The following is a 25421-nucleotide window of genomic DNA, read 5'->3' on the forward strand; positions in this document are numbered from 1 at the left end:
TTTCAAAAACATCCCGAGGAGGTTCCCAAAAAATTGACAAAACTCATTACCTATATATTTTTAGCAGCCAGAATAACTTTTGCTAAATACTGAAAGCAGTCGACGGTTCCCCTTGAATACATGAAGAATAAACTTAGCTGGATAATGGTTAATGATAGACTTACCTGTATTCTCCACAACTCCACCAAGAAATTTGATGCAACATGGGATTCATGGGTACGTTACTTATCCATACCCTAATGAAACTCTGACTGACTCCTCCTTCTTTCCTTTACTTTTCCATGATCTACTACCCTTTCTCCTACCTTTTTCTTTTTTCTCACAATTTCTCCTTTCCTCGCTTATCTGATTTCTTCAATAATTACATAATATTTTGATGGAACATATAGTTCTATACCGAAGATACGAATAGGAATGTACAGTGGGGTTCCGCTTATCTTTTTTATTTTTTCTCTTTTCTGATACTCTTATATACTGGTTTGTTACCCCGACTAATAATTCTATTGAGATTACTCATTGCTGGGATATCCCTTTTTACCGTTAGGATATTCTATGTTTATGAAAAACTTGAAGAAAATACATTCCTGTACTTGTATTTGATCTTATGTCTGTTTGCACTATTGTTCAAAAATTGTGCCTTTTTGATATTATCTTATTACCTCAATAAAAATAATGAAATATAAAATGGATTCCTATATGCTGTTGATAAATAATTACTGCATTTTCCGATGTGTCTTAATACAATTGTCAGTGCCAGGTATGATTATAATGAATGACAATAAAATGACAAATGAAAATAAAAGAAACATAAGTATAACAAGATGACCCTTTAAGAGAAATGTACTCCAAAAATGTCCTTAATAAACAGCATTGGTCAATGAAGCACAGTGCAGTCCTTTTGCTGACTACAGTGGCAACTCTATTTAAAAATAAATAGAAAAACTGATGGTGTTATAATCCCATTACTGAAATGTCAGAAATTAAACATGTGTCTGAAGGAGTATTTCAAAAGTCCCAAAGGCATATCCTTCTTTCAAGGAAGATCTGCATTGTTCAAAGCTTAAAAACTGTCCTTATGTCTTGTTCTTGAAAAATTGTCCAAGTCACATAATATGCTTACTCTTTTTATATGAACATGTGCCAGCACAAAGGTGAACGTGTGCATACATTCATGTCAGTACAGTGTATGCACGTGAAAACTTCCTTCTTCCATTGCATACAGTGAACAAACTTGATATTTGTTGGCTATGTCATGGCATAGTTTGTCAGTTGACATAGTATAACCAGTAAATTAGGTTGAAAAGTGAAAAAGTGATTGGAAAGATCATCCTTGACCACCTGTCTATAGCATTCACATCTGTTAGGTCTGGGATTTTAATTTTTAGTTGTGAAGATCTCCTCCTCAGATGATTTTTCTTGCCATGCGGTGCAGTTCTGTCCATTGTGCGCCGACCAAGTCCATCTCGAGTCACACTTTGCTTTCTATACTGAATCCCTGAGTTGTCAAAAGATGTTGTTGTTGAATTCCTGGAATCTGTGATGCTTGTTGTTATTTCATTTCCAGTGACTTCATTATGTATTTCAAGAGTTGTTAGCAGTATGTTCCCATGTGCATCCACCTATCCAAAAAATACAGCTGAATTAGTGTTAGTTATGTATTAACAATACTAAGTCAAACAGACTAAACTTTTGCGAGGTTTCCACCACTGTTGAAAATCATCAAATGCCAATGGGCTTTTTTTAAATTACATGAATGAAACCTGTGTAACAATAAAGGATTGTTTTAAATTACAACAAACTGAGATCACTGTGTAGTAGTAACACTAGTAAGTCCTGACACCGTTCCTGCACCCATCTCCCAAGAAACAGAGGGGCCAGTAGTGTTGTCTACATTAGCTTGGTGGACTGTATGTACATGAAGACTTATTACCACTGCTGAGATTACAAATATAGAGGAGGCTTTATATCAGGTTTCAAAGACCTGTGATGAAAGAACAGGCTGTGGCAGAGTGGATTCCTGAATTGTGTAATACAAAGGCAGTTGGATAGTGTGACATGTTTAAACTCAAACAGAGCCTATCAGAATAAATGTTACCTGTCCCAGGCAGCACTTTAGACTACTACTGGATAACTACTAGGACCAATGCATTCATTGTGATGTGCTTGCCCCAAAGCTAGCATCTCTTTCTGCATTAAAAGTCTCCAAATCCAGATAAAAGATTCATGTCAGAGATGTCCTGACAAGTACCCTTTACAGCATATCCTGGTAACTAATTATATTTGTAATGTTTATTGTAAAACACATTCTAAAATATACCCATTAAAGCATTGGTTTAAATGGATACATTAAAAAAAAACATTGTTTTTATATATATATATATAGTGAAGCCATGTTCACTTTAAATACCCAATCATGTGCATGAGAAAACAAGAAAACCTGATTTTACCTGATTTTACCTGATTTTACTCGCACATAATAGTAGGAAAGTAAAAATGTAGATGATACCAATTGTGTGGCTAATTTTTTTTCGAAATGCAAGCTTTCAAAAACCTGTATTTCTTTCTTCAGTCGTGAATTTTGGTTTATTAAAGTGAACACAGCCCTACTTTATTCACTTAGCTTAGTAAACATACCCTTTCTAAACCAAACATTCATTATGATTTGCTTTGAACACTGTTTTACTCCTTTAGTAAATCAAGTCAGCTGAGCACATGAAGTACATTAATTTATAAAGTACTTTTACCATAACTATGGCTGGTTAATACATATAGTTTACATTATTTTAGTTTGACAAAATATCTAGTATGGTACAGAATGAGGGAAGTATTGTGCACACTATAGGAGATGTCTGTGGCACATACATCTGTGTATGGTACTTTATGGTACATTATGTTAGAAGTTTTTGGCACCTTATGGGTGAAAGCTGTGGTAAACTATTGGAGAAATCTGCAGTACATTACGGTTTACTTTATCATTTGCATATTTTACATTTTTAATGATTGTGTTATTTCAAACCTAAAAATGGATATACAAAAAAAAATTGCAGATTGTTCCCTAATATATATCCCACTTGCTATTTGTTAGGTTCCATAGGGTGTTTGTGAGGAGAGAAGAACATTCAACTATTTGAGATAGATAGGGAGATATAAAATAATGTACTGTTAGAAAAAAAATATATTTTTTACATTTTCCCTAAAGCAGAATGCCAATCTTTTTTTTTTTTTGCATACAGTAGCAAAGGTTTCTAAGCTTTGTCATGTTTTTTTGCTTTCTGTGTCCCTATCAGGGAAAGTTCCCCAAATTTTTTGGCCTAGTGTCAAAAGGAAATCACATCAATGTCAGACAACAATAAAACTTGTGTTATGTACACATTGGAGAGATTTATTTCAGTTCCTGAGTCTAAGTTATACAGCAAGTGAAATAAAAACTCCACAATAGAGATTCAGACAGCAATAAAAGCCCCACAGAGGCTCTGACCTTTCCTTATTCTATACAACGTGAAAAAAAGTGTCGGAGTTCTACTGCCTCATCCACCTTTTTTGCAAAGATTTTTGCAAAGATTTTTCAGTGGCCTGGAATTTGTACTGGGCCATGTATATGTCAGATGCTTTCAGATTAGGGATGAGCCTAGTTGCCCTGAGTTTGGTTCAAACAAGATTTGGCCAACTTTAAAAAAAGTTCAGATGCCAAACCTAAACCCTCTTAAAATGAATGGGAGTTGAATCTGTCTAATTCAAAAATGCAAATTTTCTGGGTTAATAGGTAAGGGGTGCCAGAAAAAGCATGGGGGGGGGGGCACTGCCCTGGGGACTGCCTGTAAAGGGGCACACCTCTGTGACATACAGAAAGTGCTACAGCAGTGCTGACAATTACAAAGCAGAACAAAAGGCAAACAGACCCTACAAAGGGTCTGCCATGTATTGTTAGGGACCTTTGAAGGGGTCTGCATGCTGTTTTTTTCTTTGTAAATGTAAATTTTGCTGTTGCACATTTTATAGCAAGAATAATAATAATTAAAAAAAAAAAAATATATATATATATATATATATATATATATATATATATATATATATATATATATATATATATTTGTGTAGAATTCCCCCAAGATACATACAAGACTCTTTGAGTCAGGTATGGAGTTTAAAGGAGTACTTCACACAGAAAAAAAAAGAAAAAAGCATTGGGTCTGGTATGGATTTTAAAAGGAATCTCCATGCAAACAAAAATCCCCCTAAAAACCATACCAGACCGTTAATCCGATAATGATGCCTGCCACCCTCTGACTCACTGGAAAAAAAAAGCAAAGACCCGGCATATATGACCTATCTTAATGCTACACATAGCTGAATGACAACTCTGTAAAGCTGTCATTAGCTATATAAGTGAAGGGACAGGGATAGTGCTGACATCATTGCAATGTTATTACAATGTCCAAATATGTGACCATATACAGACAATGTTGTAACCCCCTCTGATTCCTGCCTATTTGCTTATGTGGCTGGGGATTCCAGGCCACATAGGTGAATAGGCTGGGTGACATCAGTGAATGTAAAGACATTGCACATGCAAGCACTGTCTTCTTCCTTAGCAACCATTGACAGCCAGAAGCTGTCACATTTAGCTACGCTAAATGCTCTAAATGTAAGTTTTGACCACATATTGAGCTCATCTCTATTTCAGACTCAGAATGTTCTCAGCCTTGACTCAGTAAGGAGGAAGATGACATTCCTTGAGGATAGGGCACTGGATTAAAAAGGTTTCTGTTAATCAACCAATATATTTTAATTTGATTACATATTACAATTCAAAAATTGTATATATAAAGTGTATATATATATATATATATATATATATATATATATATATATATATATATATATATTTTTTTTTTTTTTTGTTTTTTGTTTTTTTTATTTTTTTTTTGTTTTACTATCTTTCCACATCTTTGAAATATTTTGGTTGATTTACAGGAACATTTTTAGTCCAGCAGCACCCTATCATCAGGGAATGTAATCTTCCTCTTTATGTTTAACATCAATTCTTTTTTTTTTTATTATTTTGATAAATAACTGTTTTGTTATAGTTCAGGATTAGGTGGGACACAATATGATCAGACAGGAAGAAATGCCTATTTTCCTATGGAGTTTTGTTCCTGGGCTTATCTGCTGAGTTTACAATGCTGACAAAAGTGTCAGACCTGAGTAAGCCAGGCGTAAAGTATATGTTATTTCTCTTTCCTATCAGACTGGAACTGATTAAATAAATGTTCCAACAATATTATTATTAAATTATGAAACTAGCATCATATGGTGAAATGCGTAAAAGCATTGCCTTGTTGATGAAATTGAAATTCTACTCAAGTGTTAATTCTGTTTACTGCTGCAAAATGTATACGTTTGAATTTTGCAGAGAACATTGTTATTCCCAAGGATCTGGGCTGCTCACATTATTTTCAAACCATCTTCTCAGTCAATATCTGGAAAACTATAAAACACCACCAATGTAAGCAATATAAGAAACACATATTAATCCATCACATTTTTTTTTCCTGTATTAAGCTGTTCAGGTCCATTTAAGCCACTCAGAGACCAGGCTAAGGCACTAATATTATTGAATTAACTCATTTACATGAGTTACAACCATGGCCAGGTTGTCAGCAAGAACCAAGGTTGAAAACGGTGGCCCTTATAACCCATTCTTGAACTCATCCTTCTTTCCTGACTATATATGTAGAAGCCACTTTTTGTCGGAGATAGATCAGGAATTGACAGCCACAGTGGATAAAGATGATAAGAAAAAAACTGCTATTATAGATCCACATGTTGATGATGTCACCTTGCATGAGAGATTAAAACAGCCTAGTAATACTGTTACATAGAGCAGCATCTCTTCCAAAAAAACCTTTTAATTGAAAAAAAGGTAAATAGGTAATAAAAAAAGAAGAAAAAAGTAAGAAAGCGATATTTGTGTAGCTGAGTGGAGTAGGGGTGGAGAGGAGGGGCTTTTCTTTTGAGGATGAAGATCCACTTATATAATTAAATTGCTCATAAATGAAACACTTACAAAATACACTCTAGTTCCTCAATTTCCCTAAATGCAACCCAGACACTAGGCAGTAAAAAGTAAAGCAGCAGTCACCTGCAAACAAAACTTTGCTTTTTTGAACAGCTCTGTGTTTGCTGGTTGCTGCTTATGGTTGTGTTGGAGACTGTGACCTCCATTAGGCACTATAGTTCCTCCTGCTGACCCCTACATTCTGTTCTTCAAGAAAAAAAAAGTTTTAACACTACAGAAGTGAGAAGTGAGCTTTCTTTCTTTAGTGGGGCTCCTTGTTTAATTATTTTCCCCTGGTGACAGGGTAGCTTTAAAGTAGCCTATCTTTCTGTTTCACAGTGAGGACAGTTTGAAGTTACATATGTAGCACTACTCCCGTGGGAGCTGCTGGTTACGGGTTCCCCTGGGTTACCTATAGCAACAACTTGAAGATTTAGCATATTCTAAGTGCTTGGCTCAGTCAAAAGATAGTCCAGGGGTTTTTTTTTGTTGTTGTTTTTTATTTGAGAACTAGGATAGGAGAAGGGATGAGTGGGATACTTTAACTTGAATAAGCTATGCACAACTACTAGGACGTTTAGATATAATTGAGTGGGGCAAGGCCGCTCTTTCAGCTTGTCACTAGCAGTGAAGAAGAATTTTACTGGACTTGTATTACTCTGTGGATCGCTATTCAGGGTCCAACTAGGCACCCCCTTTATCCCTATTCTTCAGGGTTCTACAAGGCAGCCCCTTTACTATAATTCTCTCTGTGTGAGCTAGCTCCTTGATCCTCTGACTTCCCTGGAGTGGTCCCCTTCCTGGGCGACCCTTTGGTAAGTCCCTGAGTACTCACAGACACTGTTTTTTCTCTGTCCACCTCCACCTGGGACTCTGTTTCCCGCCAAAGACACCCTGTCACATGTTCCCTCCGATTTTTATGAGCAATCCCAGGATGCAATGCAAGTGTGCCCTCCCACTGGGACTCGCACAAAAGCCAATGTGTCACTGGCCAGATTTCTTCCACTGTCCAATAGGCTCCCCTATTGGATGCAGTGGGGACACTCCCTCAGACCCAGTGAATCACACCTGGGAACATGTAACAGGCAACCTAATAGATCAGGCTCCCCTGATAAGCAGATGAAACATAAAATGCTTTGAACCTAACACCTAACTAGGAGGGTGCCACACACACACACACACACACACATATACACATATACATAACACCTGTCTATATCTCACCTGTCTTATGAAGACATCCTATTGTCAACAAAACATGTAGGGAGGGGCTTGTGTCCTGTGTTGTTATCATGCCAGTCCGTGTACAACGTTGGGGCTTTTGTGCTTTTCATACTGATATGTTTATGAGTACCTTTTTATTCCTAATAAATTAGGCGTTTTAGCAATATTACTCTATGGTGGTTTTTTCCTCCCTATTATCTCTGAAGGTAGTGCTACATGAGTGGAGGATACTTATGTGGAGAGGCGCAGTGGATCCGGAGGGATTCAGTTCAGTTGTTAAAGCGCATTTGACCTCCTATTAGTATAGAGATCAAATATTTTGGGTATGGAGTTGGGAACTTCTGGTGTTCTGAGAGCACTGTACATTCAATCATACATTCAAAGGCTCTATAGATTTGATTGCCCTTGGACCTTAATTGAGCACTGGGTGTGGACTATATATATTCACATTTTTTATTACTTTCTTTCTTGCTATGTTTCCAATCTTTTGATTTATTGTTCAAAATTTCAAATATTGGTTTTGATTATACATTTGGATTTATAGAATGAGTACAAGAATTGGGTAATGTTTTGTTACACTCACATTTTTGTTTTATAAGTTTAAAGCTTGTGAACCTTTTTTGAATATTATTATTACCATAAGTATAACAGCAGCACTAGGTTGCACCACAAAGCTATATAAATACAAAATGTGTGGATACTTTTACCTATATAGGTGTAAATATATTTACTAAATATATTTGTTTACTTTAGGCATAGTGGCCATGTAATGCATTCTGAGAAATTATGCCCTATAGAAAAACAGTTGGTGGCACTAGTACCTAAAGCGGAACTACACCCAAAAGGAGAAGTTCCACTTTTCCGCCTCGTCCTCTAACACCTTTAGCGAGCGGGTACCTAGTTGTTTCAGGTACCTGCTCCCACCTCTGTTCAGAGCGCCCAGGCAATCAGAACAGAAGTTCCACCCTTCCCCCTTGTCTGTAGCTTTCTGGGACATGTCACAGGTTCCAGAAAGCTGCTGGACCATTCACTGGCGGCTCATGCATATGCAGTAGGAAGCTGGTTGTGAAGCTGCTAGGGCTAACAACCGACTTCCCATAGTAAAGATGCCAGAGCCAGGGACCCAAAGACTGCTGAAGAACCAGTTTGGTGAGGTCAGCACTACATCACTGGACAGGTAAGTGTCCTTGTTTTAAAAGTCTGCAGCTACAGTATTTGAAGCTACTGACTTTTAATTTTTGGAGGCCATTGAAGATCATAGTCATATACCTTTATTATTTCAAAGACATCTTCGATTCATTTTATTTTGATTGACAAAAAGAAAAAAAAAACACTTGAGTATGTAACAAAATATAACATACCTTATTGCTTTCAAATTTGGAGCGATCATTATTTGCCTTGGCTGTTTTCTCCGCTAGCTTCTTTTGCATTTGTGGTCCTCTTCCAAAGAAGATATAGTTAACAAAGGCATATTCCAGTAAGGCCAAGAACACAAATACAAAGCATCCCATCAAATACATGTCAATGGCTTTTACATATGGGATCTTAGGCAATGTCTCCCGGAGATGAGTATTGATGGTTGTCATAGTTAGGACGGTAGTAATTCCTAAATACACAAGAACATTATTATTATTATTATTATTATTATTATTATTATTACTATTCATATTTTTATTAATAGATTTCTTGATTATGTACTATTGATGCAAAATACCTGGTTGTAACAGTGAATCTATAGTCAGGCACAGGCACTAAGTCATAAAGATTTCATAAAATATTAATATTAAAATACTTGCAAAGATGATAAAATTGTAAACTAAATGCAAATTGGTAACCTTGTTTGGATTCCACAACACAGAAACCATTTTATTTGTTTTTGGATGTCTAGTATTCCTTGTATCATGCTATTAATAATTAAAGACAATAATGTTTTTTAACAGGCAATTTCATGATGGTTTTGCAAGTCTTCTGCTGTTAAAATGTAAGTGGTAGGCAATGGGAAGGTTTTATTTATACATTTCCCATGTTTTCAAAATTTGATTTTAAAAAGGGGCCTGATACACGAACAATAGGTAAAAGATTAGTAAAGCAGTTGCTAGAGCATCCAATTTGAATTTGTTTCCATTGAAGCAACCTATCTGATTGTTAGCCCACTGCTCCACTCCACCAGTTTATGCAAATTAGAGGCAAAAAAACTCACTAACAGAAACCGGGGTGAGGAGTAAGCAAAAGTGCACCTGTTACCCAGGGCAACCAATTAAATGCCTAATAGAAAAAAGGAACCTGGCAGGCTATTAGTCCATTTTACTCTGGTTATCATTGTCCCTTACTTTATTTTTTAGGTTGGCATATCGTCCACTCTGTAGGGCACAATTTAGAGAAATATAGTCAGCAAACTGACTGTACTTTCATGAAAAAATCAGGTACTGTTTTTAAAAACTGATGGTAAAAATAAGGAAATGTTTGCTAAATCACATTGGAGGTTAATTTGCTAGAAATTGGAGAGTGCAAAATCTGGTGAAGTTTTTCACAGAAACCAATCAGCTTCCAGGGTTTGTGTCAAAGCTTAAAGTGTTACTAAACTCACAACAGTAAAATCTGTTTGTATATGCAGTCAAGCTTGCTTGTTATACTCGCTGTGAAACCTAAGTGGGTAATCCTCTGCATTGTGTAAAAAAAGGCTGTTTTATCCTGTCTTCTCTGCTCCTCCCCTTCTTTCATGTCCATTAATCATTTCCTGATAGTACAGAGCTCGGGGACAAGCTGCACATGCTCAGTTTGGTGTGTATTGCTAGAGAGTATTTTTTTTTTTTTGGGAGAGTGCATGTGATCAGCACAAGGCCAATCAGAACTGTCAAGACAGAGGGTCAGGGGTCCTGCATCTTTACAGGACAATCATAGGAGATTGAAAACTCCTCCTATAAGCTTTAACCAGACACTGATAGAAGCCACAAGACTATGCTATAAACTGCTAATGAGAAAAGGTATTTGGCAGTTTATATTTACAAAAATAATTGCATTTCCATGTTCTGTGTACTGTAAGAGACCAGATATAATAAATGTAGGGTCCTGGGTTTAGTAACACTTTAATTGAACAAACTGAAGTTAGGCTGGCCATACATTATACAATTATCTTGTACAACTTTCCTTTAGTTAGGCTGGCCATACTTTATGTAATTATCTTGTACAACTTTCCTTTAGATTTACCAAAACCATAAATTATGAGGTTAAATCTTAAGACTTTCAAATTGTATGCAATCAGGCAGGCCCTTGCACTATATAGCTGAAAGTAAATCTAAATTGAATAAGAAAATTGCATGGTGTATGACCAGCCTTTGGAGCTGATTGGCTACCATGCACAGCTGCACCCAATTATACACTCTTCAGTTTTAGTAAATAAACCCCACTTGAGTCACCACATCAGCCTATCACCTGTTTCTTTGTGTTGTTTGGTGTATGTAGTTAGCGGCAGCTGGTCTTCTTTAGTAAATGAAAAGGTATTGGCGCAAGACAGGTAGCCAGTAATACTCAGGCAGTCCATGATAGATAAAGGGAATGGGAAGGGCAGGAAAGTTTCAATTGGGTTCCAATGAGGAATCTGTACACTGTGACGGCTGCTGGCAGTGAAGAGAGAAGTGGCTTTGTCATCAAAACACAAGGGGAGAGAACCACAAACGCCAATCTAAGTTTAGTATGAAGACACTTTAGTACAGGATAAAAACAATGTTACTCACAAGAGTAGTGTGTATAAGGCGTGAGATGATGAAATCGGATGGTCCTAGGCATCAGGCATCTAGGGGGCCCCTCTGGTACTTGACATAGCTTGTGCTGAGGAATGTGTGCTGGCAGGAGGCTTTCCTGGTCCATAAGCTGCCGAAGCTTCGATCGTCCGTATGTCCGAGGGCCGTGACGTCACTTCCTGGATTCTGTTAGCCTACAGCTCGTTAGTCTACAGCTCGGCATCCAGGAAGTGATGTCACGGCCCTTGGACATACGGACGATCGAAGTTTCAGCAGCCTATGGACCAGGAAAGCCTCCATTCCTCAGCACAAGCTGTGTCCGGTACCAGAGGGACTCCCTAGATGCCTGATGCCTAGGACCATCAGATTTCATTATCGCACGATTTATACATGCTACTCTTGTGAGTAACATTGTTTTTATTCTGTATTAAAGTGTCTTCTTACTACACTCAGATTGGAGCTTGTGGTTCTCTCCCCTTGTTTTCTTTAATAAAGCATATTAACAATCAGTTTGTCAGTTTTTAGTGTGCTCTGAATGACAAGCTTTATGATTATAGTGAAGCCATCCAAATACTAGGAGGTATTTATAGTGTAGTGAACGTGATATTCATCAACATTCACCACAGGTGAATCAATCACTACATATGCTAGGAAGATAAACCTGCGGTGAATGTATGGGGAATGTTCCATTCACAGCTTTAAATATACCCTTTGCTAATTATTAAAAACTTTTTTTATTGAATTCAAAAATTCAGAACAATATTTAGAAGAAAATAATTGTATGGGTGTATACATTTTCATTATGTAGAAAAAATCTGAACTGCTACTAAGAAAATTAGGGGTATATTTAAAAAGCGGTGAATGTGATGTTCACTAAACATTCACTACAGGGTCATCTTCCTGACACATGTGTTTTAGGCCTCATTCACACAGGTGTTCTGATCTGTACACCCATGCGAAGTGCTATCTTCACCCATGTGAGATGCAGAGGCGCAGGGCCATCTTACCAAATAGGCACGCTGGGTAGTTGCCCGGGGGCCCCACTTGCCCAGCGACCCAGCCCCAGCGAAGCAATAGTCCTGATTCCTGCCGCCAAACTTAGCAGATGGCAAGCGCCTGTCGACCCTGCGCTGGTGTCAACGGTGGAGGGGGAGCCCACAACTGCAGGAATGCCTGGCTGCCTCCATGGGAACAGGCACACACAGGACAGTCGAGTCTGACTCCCGTCCATGTATGTGTGTTCACCGGACCCAGCCGCCGAACTTGGAAGCTGTCATTAGCCTGGCACTGCTGTACCAATAAATATCACCTTATCAATAATTAAGGCCCGTACACACGTACCGATTGTCGGCCCTAAATATTCGGCCAATGTCCGATCGGCCGATTGCCGGCTTGTTAGTATGATGCTTTCGACAACCGACTGCGACTTTTCGGCCGAACAAAATCTGGTGTGCAGGCTATAAAATTTTTGTAGGCCAACAAAGAACGGCCGATTGTTTGTCAGTCAGTACAGATTTCGGCCGACAAAAAGCAGATGAGCAAGACTGTGCATGCTCAGAGAAGAAAAAACACACGGAAAGTTAACCATCACATGACATCACTTCTGAAGTTGGTTGTTGTTGGCCGACAAAATTCGTGTGCAGTCTTGAGCACTTTTCAACCAACACGACAGCACTGGACAAAAGACGGCCGATCGTTCGGCCGACAATCGGTGCGTGTGTACGGGGCTTTAGCATTTTTATTCTCGTGGGTGATTGTGTAGGCAGGGGACCCCAGTGCACTGCATTGCCCAGGGATCTATAATGCTCTTAAGATGGCATTGCACAGGTGTTCTGTGAATCCGTGTGCAGACAATCCCATTCATGTCTATTGCACAGCCACTGATCCCTATTTGACAGCTGTGCAGATACGGGTGCATGGCCCTGAATGCAGACAATGTGCATTCAGGGCCACGCACCTACATCCTATGATTGATTTACCTGCAGTGAATGATTTGTGAATGACACATTCATTGCTTTATAATATGTCCCTTAACCTTCAAAAAAACTATTTACGTCAGAGCTAAACCTTAACATTTTTGTTGACTGTTATAAGAACTGAGTTTTGTATTTTCTAATAAGAGATCCCCTTGTGTTTAGCCATTTTTACTTTCAAATGTTATTCAAATATATCAATAGTTTGATAACAAAACATCAATATTAACATATGACCTTTAAAAAACATTTTTGGAAACAAAAAAAAAAATCTAATACAGTTATTTAAAGGAAATTGTTGCTATTCAGTGTTAGAGCATTTTTGCTAATGTTGTAGCATTTATTGGTCTTTATTGTAAAATTATCATAGCAGATTTACATAAAATCCACTGTACTATTTTCTTTGTTTTATTGCACTGCACATTGCAATTATTCTACCAGATACAGAAATCATTTCATTCTGATTGAGCAGCCCAACAAGAGTATGGGAAACGAAATACCACATACAATAGAATTGTTTTATATATCTTGGTTTTTCTGGAAATTACTTTGTTTTACTATATACAATTAAATATATCACTGAGCAAAATGTAATGTTGGCAGTGACATGGCAAACTCCACATAAATCATTATAATAGCTTAGAAAAGTTGGATATTAACTAGATATCTGCTTAAAAAATAGATTCACTTATGAACAGTTGGTGGTGTGTCCAATTAAAGGCATTCTCACTAAAACTGATTTGTATAGCTTAATAATAAGCATAATGATATATTTCCAGTAAAAAAGAAGTCATATAACTATATAATGTCCCTTGCAGAAGTAATCCTTCTCATTAACTTTTTTTTTTTTTTTTAACTGCCACTATTTTTAATGTCGTTAGCACTGAAATTAAAATGCATCTACTATAAAATGCATGACTGTTACAGGCTGCTGAGGAATTCTTTCAATTTATAACAGAAAAAAAATATATTCACATACACAATATACCTCCACCATTATCATTTTTTTCCACAGCATGATATTTTCACAAAATATTATCATATATACACATTCAAAACAAATATCCATTAAAAATAAAATAAAATTGACTTGTCTGTGAGAGAAGTGCAGCAAATGTGCAATAAGCTTCAAATTCAGTATTTTTTATAGAGCTGTAGCACTTTTCAATGTCACCTCTAATGCACTAATCATCACCATATGGGGATTCTTCTTACAGCCTGCAAACGTGAAGGGGCATTTACAGTACACGACCCCAAATGTTAAGGGGGCATTTATACAGACCACTGATATAACAAAGGCCTTTCCACTGACTACTAATCCAGAGGGGGCACAGACAATGACAACGAAAGCCAAGGGGTTTTTCCCTGATTGCTACTGTAAAGGAAACATTTTTTTTCATGTGACTACTGATGTCAAAGGGACACTTTTCCTGTGATTATCAATGTATCAGGCACATTTCCATTATTGTAACCAGACCGATCTCAAATGTAAAAGGACATTTCTGGTGACCACCAATGTAAAGAGGTCCCATTCAGTAATCACATATTTAAAGATGGTTTTGTTAGATGGTGGATTTCCACTAAACCCAGTTTTATGAAGAAAAGGGTAAGGACTTTTTCAATGATCACAAATAGTTACTTGTGAAAATGGCAAAGGGGGGCTATTATCAGAGGTACAAAAATTGTATATCATTGGAATAAGGAAGGGCACATTTAAATTTTGCTGCATGACCATATACTACTGTATTTGCCCCTCTTACAATACAACAGTCAATCAGAAAGTAATATCTGAAAACCCTAAATTTCCATTCATACCACTGAATAGTTCAGTGCACAAGGACACATGACAACCACAATCATTAAGTTAATGTGATAAATGACTCTATATTCAGAGTCCACCCTGCGCTAAGCAACAAATATTCAAAAAGAAATTCTAGTACTGCCGCTGCTGCTCACATATAAGTGAAAAACTTATATAACAAAAAAACACAGCGCTAAAGACAATGCATAACCTTGCATTATGTGACCAAAAAAAGGAACTCTGTCCAGCGCAGAAATAATCTAAACAATGTGCCTTATTTCAAGTGGATAAGTGCAATAATATACAATACCAGTGATAAAAAAAATGAGGGAATATAAATAGACACTTCAATAAATAAATTATATAAAGTCCCAGTGGTAAAAAAATATAATAAATGGGTATAAAACACTACAATATATTAAAAAAACAAGTGTCCAGTGCAGAAAATCATCCAGTGAGTGAATGTGACTGGTGCTCAAAAAATGGGAACATCCCTGCAGGACCATATACTGTATTTGCCCCTCTTACAATACAACAGTCAATCAGAAAGCAATTTCTGGAAACCCTAAATTTCCATCCATACAACTGAACAGTTCAGTGCACAAGGACACATGACAACCACAATCATTAAATAGTTATTTTAGTTGGAACAGTGTGAACAGCATTCAATTGTTGAGCTAGCCTTTATTCATTTTATGATAATGAGATTAATCTGGCAGAAAAAGATCATTTTTTTTCTAAACATTCTTCCTTCAGTATGTATGCAGTACATGTACTACATAAGTTTAAATGTAAGTGAGGATATCAGACACCTTGAGTGATTCTAAAGTTACTATAATTTACTGGCTGGAAATGTCTTCCTTTGCACTTCTCCTATAAGGAGTGTGGCTGCCATTATAATAGATATTCCAATGAAATCCTGATTATCACACAATTCTAACAAGACGTTTTGAAAATAATCAACTAATGGCTATTGTTTTCTTTCCTTGCACACCAATATCATGTTAATGCCTATATGAAATACCCTCTCATATTACCTTGTGTATCAGGTACAATATTACATGTATCTTTCTCATAGGATTCACTCTCAGTTAATAAGCACATGGACAAACAAATTTCATACCTAGTGCAACTCTTGCTGCTGATGCATCATAGTTGATCCAAAATGATACCCAGGATAATATTGTAATCAATATAGATGGCATGTAGGTCTGAAGAATGAAATATCCAATATTCCTTTTTAACTTGAAGCTCAGAGAGAGTCTAGGATATGAGCCTGTAACAGAAAAAGATGATGATAGTTGGTAGCTGAAATGATACACCAAAATAATACTGCACTCTTAAATATGCGTTAAAGTGATTGTAAAGGTTTTTTTGTAAAGTGATTGTAAATGGTTTTGCACAGAGCAACCCCAAACTTCTTCTTCTGGGGTCCTCCGCTGGCACTCCTGGTCCCGCTTCCCTTCCAATTGCCCCTATAGCAAACCACTTGCTATGTGGGCAGTCATGTGGGCTTAATCCCAAGCCTGGTTGTCTTTGTGTAATGACAGTCTATTGACTATTGACAGATAGTGTGGTTTGGCTCCAACCCCAAGGGGCTAGGAGAAACTGATCACAGAAGGTGCTGAGGGTATGGATTAAGGTAAAACAATCTTCCGCCTTTCCAATCACTTTAAATGTTTGTGAATTCAGAAAAGACTTTGAATTATTTTTTGCATTTGTGCCTATATGCCTGTCACAGCAACTCCAAAATAGTTTTTTAAGTTAATAGCATTTAGGAATATGATAAATGTCTGCATATGCTACTTCATACTTCATCCTACAGTTTCTGGCAATATGCATTCACAAGGAAATATTACAGTTCTCTTTCTTATTTAAGATATTTTCTGGAAGAAGATAATACAGTGTTCACTACTAATATCCATGAGTCTGCGTTGAAGTAGTAGGTTGCTTACCATGTTAGCCATTCATTAACATAAAAAGTTTGGAGTTTAAGTAATACCCTTAACTGGCTAATTTAAGTCACTGAAAAATGAACAGAAAGTGCACTAGCACTGTGTAAAATCCTCAATAAATGTTGTTTAAATAAATGTCCTCTACTCACAAAGGTACTCAATACGAAAGCATAGCTCCTAGAATCCATTATATCCAAAGTCCTTCAGACTAAAAGGTAGAAATCTCTGACTTCTGAACCCTAACAGCCATCACAGGTGCTGTCTTAGTGATATTGAAATGGCTTATAAGTTTTAGATCGGATAAACAATCTTCATCAGAGCTCTGTCCTTTCTATACTACTTTGGAAGCACCTATATTGATTGTGAGGATTTGGAAGCTAAAGATTTTTGCCTTTATTGTGCCTACATTTATTGTAATTTTTTTTCCTATAAAGTTTTATTGAAAAAAGTAACGGTATACAAACTTTGTAACGAAGCTCAGAGACATATCTATATGCAATGGGCATCACAATTCAAACCACCACTTCATGTGCAGTTGGTCACAGTAGTATAGTAACAATGTGAGTCAAAGAAAACAAAGAGAAAAAACATGATCAGTTATATGAGATAATAAAGGCAATTCTCATAAGGCACCCGCAGTGTAGGGAATAGTGGTCCATTAGGATGTCATAAGTTCCAGTGCAAGGGACATGAAGAAAAAATTAAAGCAATGTCCCATTAGGGTTGGGGAGAGGGAAATGGGAGCGGATGGTAGGGGGGTTGGGGTCTTGAGTAGGGGGGGGTCTCCCGTTATTTCCCAGTGGATCCATATCCACACAATCAGAAGGTCAGTCCCTAACTAATAGAAGAGGGCCATACTAGGCGACTCCTCAAGGCGTTAGCTGGGAGGCTATATGTTGCTTATAGAGGTCTGAGGCTTTAAATAGGAACCATCTTGTTCACGTGGAAGTGCATGAGGACACGATTCCTCCATCTTGCTAACCTGTTCAATGTGGTGGAACCAGTTAAGGACCCCTGGGGTTTTTGGTGGATTTGCAAAATCTAGAAATGAGTGCTTTGGCAGCATTCTGTAATTGTATAGTGAGGGAGCATTTATACTTGGTGGGGGACAAATCTGTGTGGTGCAGCAAGAAGGTCGCTGGGTCAAAAAGAAGGTCTCAGTCTGTTATTTTCTCCATCATGAAATTAATTTGAATACAAAAAGTGCCACACAACCACCATATATGCAGTAATGTGCCTCTGTCGAAGCAATATTAAGTGCAAACAATTTAAAATGGTCATTTTAAAATCCGCTATAGCCTGAAATGTATCCTGGGCTTTTAGTAAGGTAGGCAGGGAGGTCAAGGGCTGGGACAGGAAAAAAAGGAGGTCTTACACATATACGGACACTTTAAATTCCTTGGTAGGTGTCAGGATACCATGGATGTTGGGGTCCTGTTAAATCATGCGCAGAAAAAGTTCAAGGGTGACAAATATAAATAGAGACAGACACTGTCTCGTGCCACTACATATGGAGAAGGCATTAAATAGGTGGCTATTGACTCAAACTAGGGCTATGGGATTTGCATGGAGTATTCCAATTTAGGATAGCATCTTGGTCTGTAGGCCCAAGTGTCATAGAGTAAGGTGCATATAGTCCCAGGCAACCCTATCAAATGCCTTCTTCACATCTATGGATAGGAGGAAACTAGCAGTACTGTTAGAGGATTCCCACTGGATAAAGTTATTAGCCTATCGTATTGTCATCGGCTTCTCGTCAGGGAAAAAACCTACTTGGTTCAAGGAAATAATATGTGGAAGCAACAACCTGTTCACTAATATCTTGACATGGAATTTGATATCTACATTTAATAACAATATGGGACAGTATTTATTGTGAATTTTACAATATGCTGATACACTGTTTGTTCAGTTTTCAGTGTCTCCAATGATTTCCCATTATGGAGGAAATTGCAAGGCTGAGGATCCAATTCCATCCCATTCAACCTATACAAATATGCACTAGAGTGGAATTTTTGGAATGTACTGACTTTATTTACTTGTACCCTTTTTCCATTTGAGCACTGATATTTTATATGGCTATTTTAAACTATTAAAATCTCCTAAAAGCTTGCATATCTTTTAAGTTAGCCAGTATGCCAAGGCATGATTCAAATGCCAAACTTCTGTATGTGCCTATCTTAAAACCAAAAAGCAAGATAACTTGTTACAGAGGATTTATACCTACTCATAGTTTCTGATCTATCTATCTATCTATCTATCTATCTATCTATCTATCTATCTATCTATCTATCTATCTATCTATCTATCTATCTATCTATCTATCTGTCTGTCTGTCTGTCTGTCTGTCTGTCTGTCTGTCTGTCTGTCTGTCTGTCTGTCTATCTATCTATCTATCTATCTATCTATCTATCTATCTATCTATCTATCTATCTATCTATCTATCTATATATCTATCTCAAGCAAGGGATATAATGAAATTTGGAAAATCCAAACTGAAAGAATCAGGTTTGAGTATTGATTTGGTAATTGCTCTCTGAGAGTCTGCATTGTAAGTAAATTGAAGGCAAGGCTATTACTAGACAGGTAGATGTCTACCTGTGAGCAATGTGTGCAGACACATCCAGGTAGCCAGGTAGTTCAGATTCTTTCCAAAAAGTGTAATTCTTTAGTAGTTTTCTTAAACTGCCCAGTATGGGCTTAGTCCATATATGGCCAGTTTGAGCAAATAATGAGTGATTATTCAGTTAACAAGCACAATGCCCATATTACAATAGCATTTGTTTTGTGTTTTAATAATATCTTTTTTCAGCCGTATATCATTTGAAACATACGTAATGTTTTAAAATGTGCCCAATACCAGCATTTCAGGATCTTTTCAATGGTTTACAGCAATGTACTGTAGTGTTGTGTAGTGCTACAGCATCTGCTGATGTTCTCACCTTCTACACATGAAAGCATTATATGAGTAAGGCTGCTTGCAATAAACCTGCTACAACAATGGTTCATAAAAGGAAACAGACAGGATCACTCAAAAAAAGAAAGTGAGTTTTATAGCTTTTGGATTAAACTACTATGAAGGATACAAAATAGGAGTGTAACATCATTACCTTATTTGGGCCTCACAACATTAATCCTAAGCAAAAGTAATATAAAAGAATAGCACATTTTATATAACAATTTGTTTGTAACTATCACTTCTCTCCGTATATGGCTGTAAAAAGGTTAGCACCGCCAACCCAAACTACCCATTGAAGCAAATGATTAATTGCTATCTCTGGAAACTGTAAGTTCCTATTTTCCCTCAGGTCATTATGATACAATAGTGATCCTCTCTCTATCTCTCATGTTCTCTTATGTAACCTAGAAACCCAAACACAGCAGCTTTGCATCCTCAGTTTTTATACTATTCTATAGCCTTAAAGAGAAACAACACTCCATGTAAAATAATGTATTTCGGTTTATGCAAGATTTGCACAAAAAGTTTTATTTTTCTTATAAATAGCATTTTAATACAGAAAAGAGAATGGTTTTTTATGTACTGTATACAGTGTTGGTGAAATCTATACACACACTGCAGGTGATTAACAACAGAATAAAATATGTAAGGAATATAAAATTCCCTAAAACTGATTGAATGGGTTTCTTGTCAAGAAAATAAATAAATAAAAAATGAGAGAGAAAGAAAAGAAAGTGCAGAATTGACTCAGAATAATACATCTAGTTGCCATTGTTTTGGCTTGTATAACATATAATATCTGCATTTAAAAATAACCCTTTTAAACATATTTGGGGAAATTTACATTTGTTAAGTTATGTAAAGGGAGTAAAAAGGCAAAAAACAAAAAGAAAGGGAAATAAAAATCACAACTCAGGTCTCAGTGTTACCCCCCCCCCCCCCACATATATATATAACTTAACTTGCTCTTACAGTTTCAAACATTATCAATGAGCACAGATCAGTGCCATTCTTCCCCTGAAATCATGGTAATGGCACTCATCCATCTGAAGGCTAATTTGAAGCTGCTAAAATTCAGAATGTTTAGTCATCTCTCCTCCTTGAACATGCTAACTGGACAATGAAGAAACAATAAAACAGAGATGAGCAATATAGGAACTAATATAGGAAAGAAAATATAGGAACCCAATAGGTTCTAAACCCGCACAAATCAATAACCAAAAGACAAATAAACTACAATAAAAGAGCTGCAGGTTGTAAAGTTTAAAAAATACCTAGAAATAAAGAAACCACGTTCTTACATCATAAAATACATATCAGCATAGTGAATAAACAATAGTAAATAGACAAATAAATAAATACCTCTTCATTAAAATAATAAAAAATACATAAGAATTGTGAAGTTCATAATTAATCCCACACATGAATAGTCCTCATTGAGTAAAGGAAAGGTTCCTTTCTACCAGCATGCAGATGCATTAAATGAAGATGTATTTATTTATTTGTCTATTCACTACAGTATTGTTTATTCACTATGGTGATATGTATTTTATGATGTAAGAGCGCGGTTTCTTTGTTGTCTAAATAAATCAGCACAGAGATTGGCCAGACTGAGATTAGCTGAACATTCAAATTACTTTACATAACTGATGTATCGATGTATAGTAGATTCTGGGTTTTTTTTTGCCTGTTTTTTTTTTATATTCTGTATAATGTGATACTTCTCTTTCTGCCATCACCTTGAAAATGGAGGTAGTGCTGACAGTGCAGAGCACAAATACAGAGTGAATAAGCATTTTATATCTATCTCATCATCTTATTAATTGTTTCTGTAAAATATACTATTCAAGAATTTGGGTAAACTGCAGAGATTATGTGATGAGGCACACAATGTTAATGCATTACTATAGCTATTCCGTCTGAGCAAAAGCATGCTCATTCCAGTATGCAATAAATGTAGACTTACAAAATACCTTTTTAAGTGTTAAAATATGTGCTGATACATACCATGCTCCGCGTATGGGTGTATAACGTGTTTTTTTTTTTGTATTGGTATACAAAACGTAATATAGAACGTAGACAGGTGTCAGTCAGTTCAGGAAAACAAGAGAAATCGTCTTTATAATGGCCAGAATTTAAAATTTGATAGAAAAAAATCATCAAAGGGGACACAACCTGATGTTAGAAATTCTAACTCTTGCACCCTCTACTCAAAGCCAACATAAACATGAGAGGTTAGCCATTTCAGACAATCATCCACTCCTTCACAATCAGCATGTCAAGTGTATTGGTTTCTTGGCCAAAATGAACCACTTAAGGACCGAGCCTATTTCTGACATTTGTTGTTTACAAGGTAAAATCAGTATTTTTTGCTAGAAAATTACTTAGAACCCCCAAACATTATATATATTTTTTAGCAAAGACTCTGGAGGAAAAAATGGCGGTCATTGCAATATTTTTTGTCACGTGGTCAATGGTATTTGCAGAGCGGTCTTTCAAACGCCATTTTTTTAGGAAAAAATATATTTTACTGCATTTAAAAAAAACTAGACAGTAAAGTTAGCCCATTTTTTGTATAGTGTGAAAGATGATGTCACGCCGAGTAAATAGATACCTAATATGTTACGGTTTAAAACTGCGCACACCTGCGGAATGGCGACAAACTATGGTCAATAAAATTCTCCATAGTCAATGATTTAAAAAATTATAACGGTTACCAGTTTAGAGTTACATAGTTTTTTTTTTTTTTTAATTATTGCTCTTGCTCTGGCGATCGTGGGGATACCTCACATGTGTGGTTTGAACAGCGATTTCATTTGTGGGCGCGACTTCTGTATACATTTTCTTTCATGTGCGAAAATATCTGCTGATCTTGCCAAATATGCAGTGTCCTCCACACTTCCTGTAAGCTCATTAGCAAGCAAAGACAATTTTATCTTTCCTCTGTAAACCACTAAAACCTCATCTAATGGAGATAAACAGAGCAGATTTATTTGAGGTCCAGTTTAGATGGCAATCATGGCTTCCTCCATAAATACAGTAGAGTGTGAGTGTAGCCAGCCTAAGAGAGAGTTACCAGGTGAAAAATAAAAGGAACAAAAGCAAGAGAGCAAATGCAACCCTCCAAACTAAGGACATATACTGTTGTGTTAACAATACATGAGTATGGTATTGCTTGCAGTAGCCTGTGCTAAAATACATTACAATTATTTTTCTGCTGCAGTTCTGTTCTGTGCAGGAATTAAAATCAAACGTAAACAAAATAAACAGCAAACTATGCTCTATACTTTGTATTCAACTTAATGTCAATATATATTTTATAAATTTTAGAATTTAGTTTGATTTATTCCTTTGTTTACATTTATGAGTAAAGATTTATTATTGTAGCGACTGTTGTACATACAGTAAGGTCCATTGCTGTCCATTGTAGTACTGGTGTTATCATTTACATGCAGCATTTTTAAAAATCATACATTATTAAGATATTTTGACATCAGTAGACATTGCTCCTGCATTATTCATAGAATAAATAATATTTAATTTCCCTCTATGTTAAGTTGTTAGCTTAAAAACAAAAATATGTCTTATAAATAAATCCATAAACTCATAGATAAACTCATTACATTAAGTCAGGCCAATAGTATTTACAAAAAAAAAAAAAGTCAGGAATGGCAACCTTATCCATGCTTCTAAGTTAACAGGTCTACTTCAAAAATGGAATTTCTAGTTTGTTTTATTACTTTTATGTTTGTACATGTACCTGACGTATAATTTGTGTCCGATGAAAAAGGTTCACATTCTGGTTGCTGTTTTGTTGGAACTACTTATATAGTAGTATTGACTGATGTTATGCAGGTGCAGAAAAAAAATGATTTAATATGGTGAAAATAATTTTGCTGAGCTGTGCTACCCCTGTGTTCAAATGCTACCTTGTTGCATTTGAAGCATGCAACAAGGATAAGTTATCCTAATTTTCTAAATGTGAGTGCAGTATGCGCATGCACTCATTAACATTCATTACATCAAATTCTTCTTGCACATATGCACACTACCTTACACTTGGAGGGGCTTTCAACCCACTACCGTATTTTCCGGCGTATAAGACGACTGGGCGTATAAGACGATCCCCCTAATTTTCAAGTTAAAACATAGGTTTTGGGCTATACTCGCCGTATAAGACTCCCCCCTTACGAAGCAAGGCGACACCATTGAAAAACATCAGATTTCTCATAGATCTCCAAGGTACCCTAGTCCTGTAATACATGTAATCTCTCATATTATCTCCAAGGTACCCTAAGTATTACCAGTAGATGTAATCTCAAGACGCTGGCTGTGCGGGAATCCTGTCCCGGTATACCGTATGTACCGTAGCTTCGGCTACATACAGTATACTGCGCTGAGCCAATCACAGTGAGCGATGTATTCTATTATTGAATGCAAAGCCTGCTCGGATTGGCAGAGTCTGAGAGGCGGGCTGATGTTACTCCGCCAATCCGAGCAGGCTTTGCATTCAATAATAGAATACATCGATCTCCCTGATTGGCTCAGCGCGGTACACTGTATGTAGCCGAAGCTACGGTACATACGGTATACCGGTACAGGATCCCCACACAGCCAGCGTCTTGAGAGATTACATCTACCGGTAATACTTATACTTAGGTTACCTTGGAGATATTATACTCGGTGTATAAGACGATCCCCCATTTTTGGGGGATTTTTTTGAGGTTCAAAAGTCCTCTTATACGCCAGAAAATACAGTAATTTCAACGTTTTCGAAATTCCCTGGACCCAGCTTGGTTATGTTATGTGCAGTGACATACACTATATTACCAAAAGTATTGGGATGCCTGCCTTTACATTCACATGAGCTTTAATGGCATCCCCGTCTTTGTAGCTATAACAGCTTCAACTGTTCTGGGAAGGCTGTCCACAAAGTTTAGGAGTGTATCTATGAGAATGTTTGACCATTCTTCCAGAAGTGCATAGGTGAGGTCAGGCACTGATGTTGGACCAGAAGTCCTGTCTCGCAGTCTGCACCCTAATTCCTCCCAAAGATGTTCTATCAAGTTGAGGTCAGGACTCAAGTCAATGTCTAGTTCTAGCTCAAGCTCCTCCATCCCAAACTCCCTCATCCATGGCTTTATGGACCTTGCTTTGAGCACTGGTCGAAATAATTAAGTGGAGGAGGGTTTATGGGGTGGGGTTGTTTTTAGGGAGTTGGGTCTGGTCCCTTAGCTCCAGCGAAGGGAACTCCTAAGGCGTCAGCATACCAAGACATTTTGGACAATTTCATGCTCCCAACTTTGTGGGAACAGTATGGGGGTGGCCCCTTCCTGTTCCAACATGACTGTGCACCAGTGCACAAAGCAAGGTCCATAAATACATGGATGAGTGAATTTGGGGTGGAGGAACTTGACTGGTCAAACATTCCCATAGACACACTCCTAAACCTTGTGGACAGCCTTCCCATAAGAGTTGAAGCTGTTATAGCTGCAAAGGGTGGGCCAACTCAATATTGAACTCTACAGACTAAGACTGGGATGCCATTAAAGTTCATGTACATGTAAAGGTAGGCGTCTCAATACTTTTAGTAATATAGTGTATATAGGCACTCCTAAGTCTCCCATAACTGGCAGACACCTCTTGTAAACCTATAAAAAAATGCCCTGTTGCTGTGTAAAAATGTTTGTGAATGATCACATGTGCAGAGT

General features: G+C 37.0%; 1 protein-coding gene across 2 annotated transcripts in view; it reads right to left on the reverse strand.

The window, feature by feature from the left end:
- Positions 1–763: 763 nt before the first annotated feature.
- Positions 764–25421, reverse strand: part of GABRB3 (gamma-aminobutyric acid type A receptor subunit beta3) — a 311261-nt gene continuing 286603 nt past the window's right edge. For both annotated transcript variants that reach the window (XM_082244512.1, XM_082244511.1), the window contains exons 7-9: positions 15920–16072; positions 8644–8888; positions 764–1619 (exon numbers count right to left, since the gene is read on the reverse strand). In XM_082244512.1, the coding sequence (XP_082100638.1) occupies positions 1266–1619; positions 8644–8888; positions 15920–16072 (752 nt within the window). In that variant the 3' untranslated portion in view covers positions 764–1265. The remainder of the gene's footprint in view (positions 1620–8643; positions 8889–15919; positions 16073–25421) is intronic.

Source organism: Pelophylax lessonae (assembly GCF_965119305.1).
Source record: "Pelophylax lessonae genome assembly, chromosome: 2".
Lineage (NCBI taxonomy): Eukaryota > Metazoa > Chordata > Amphibia > Anura > Ranidae > Pelophylax > Pelophylax lessonae.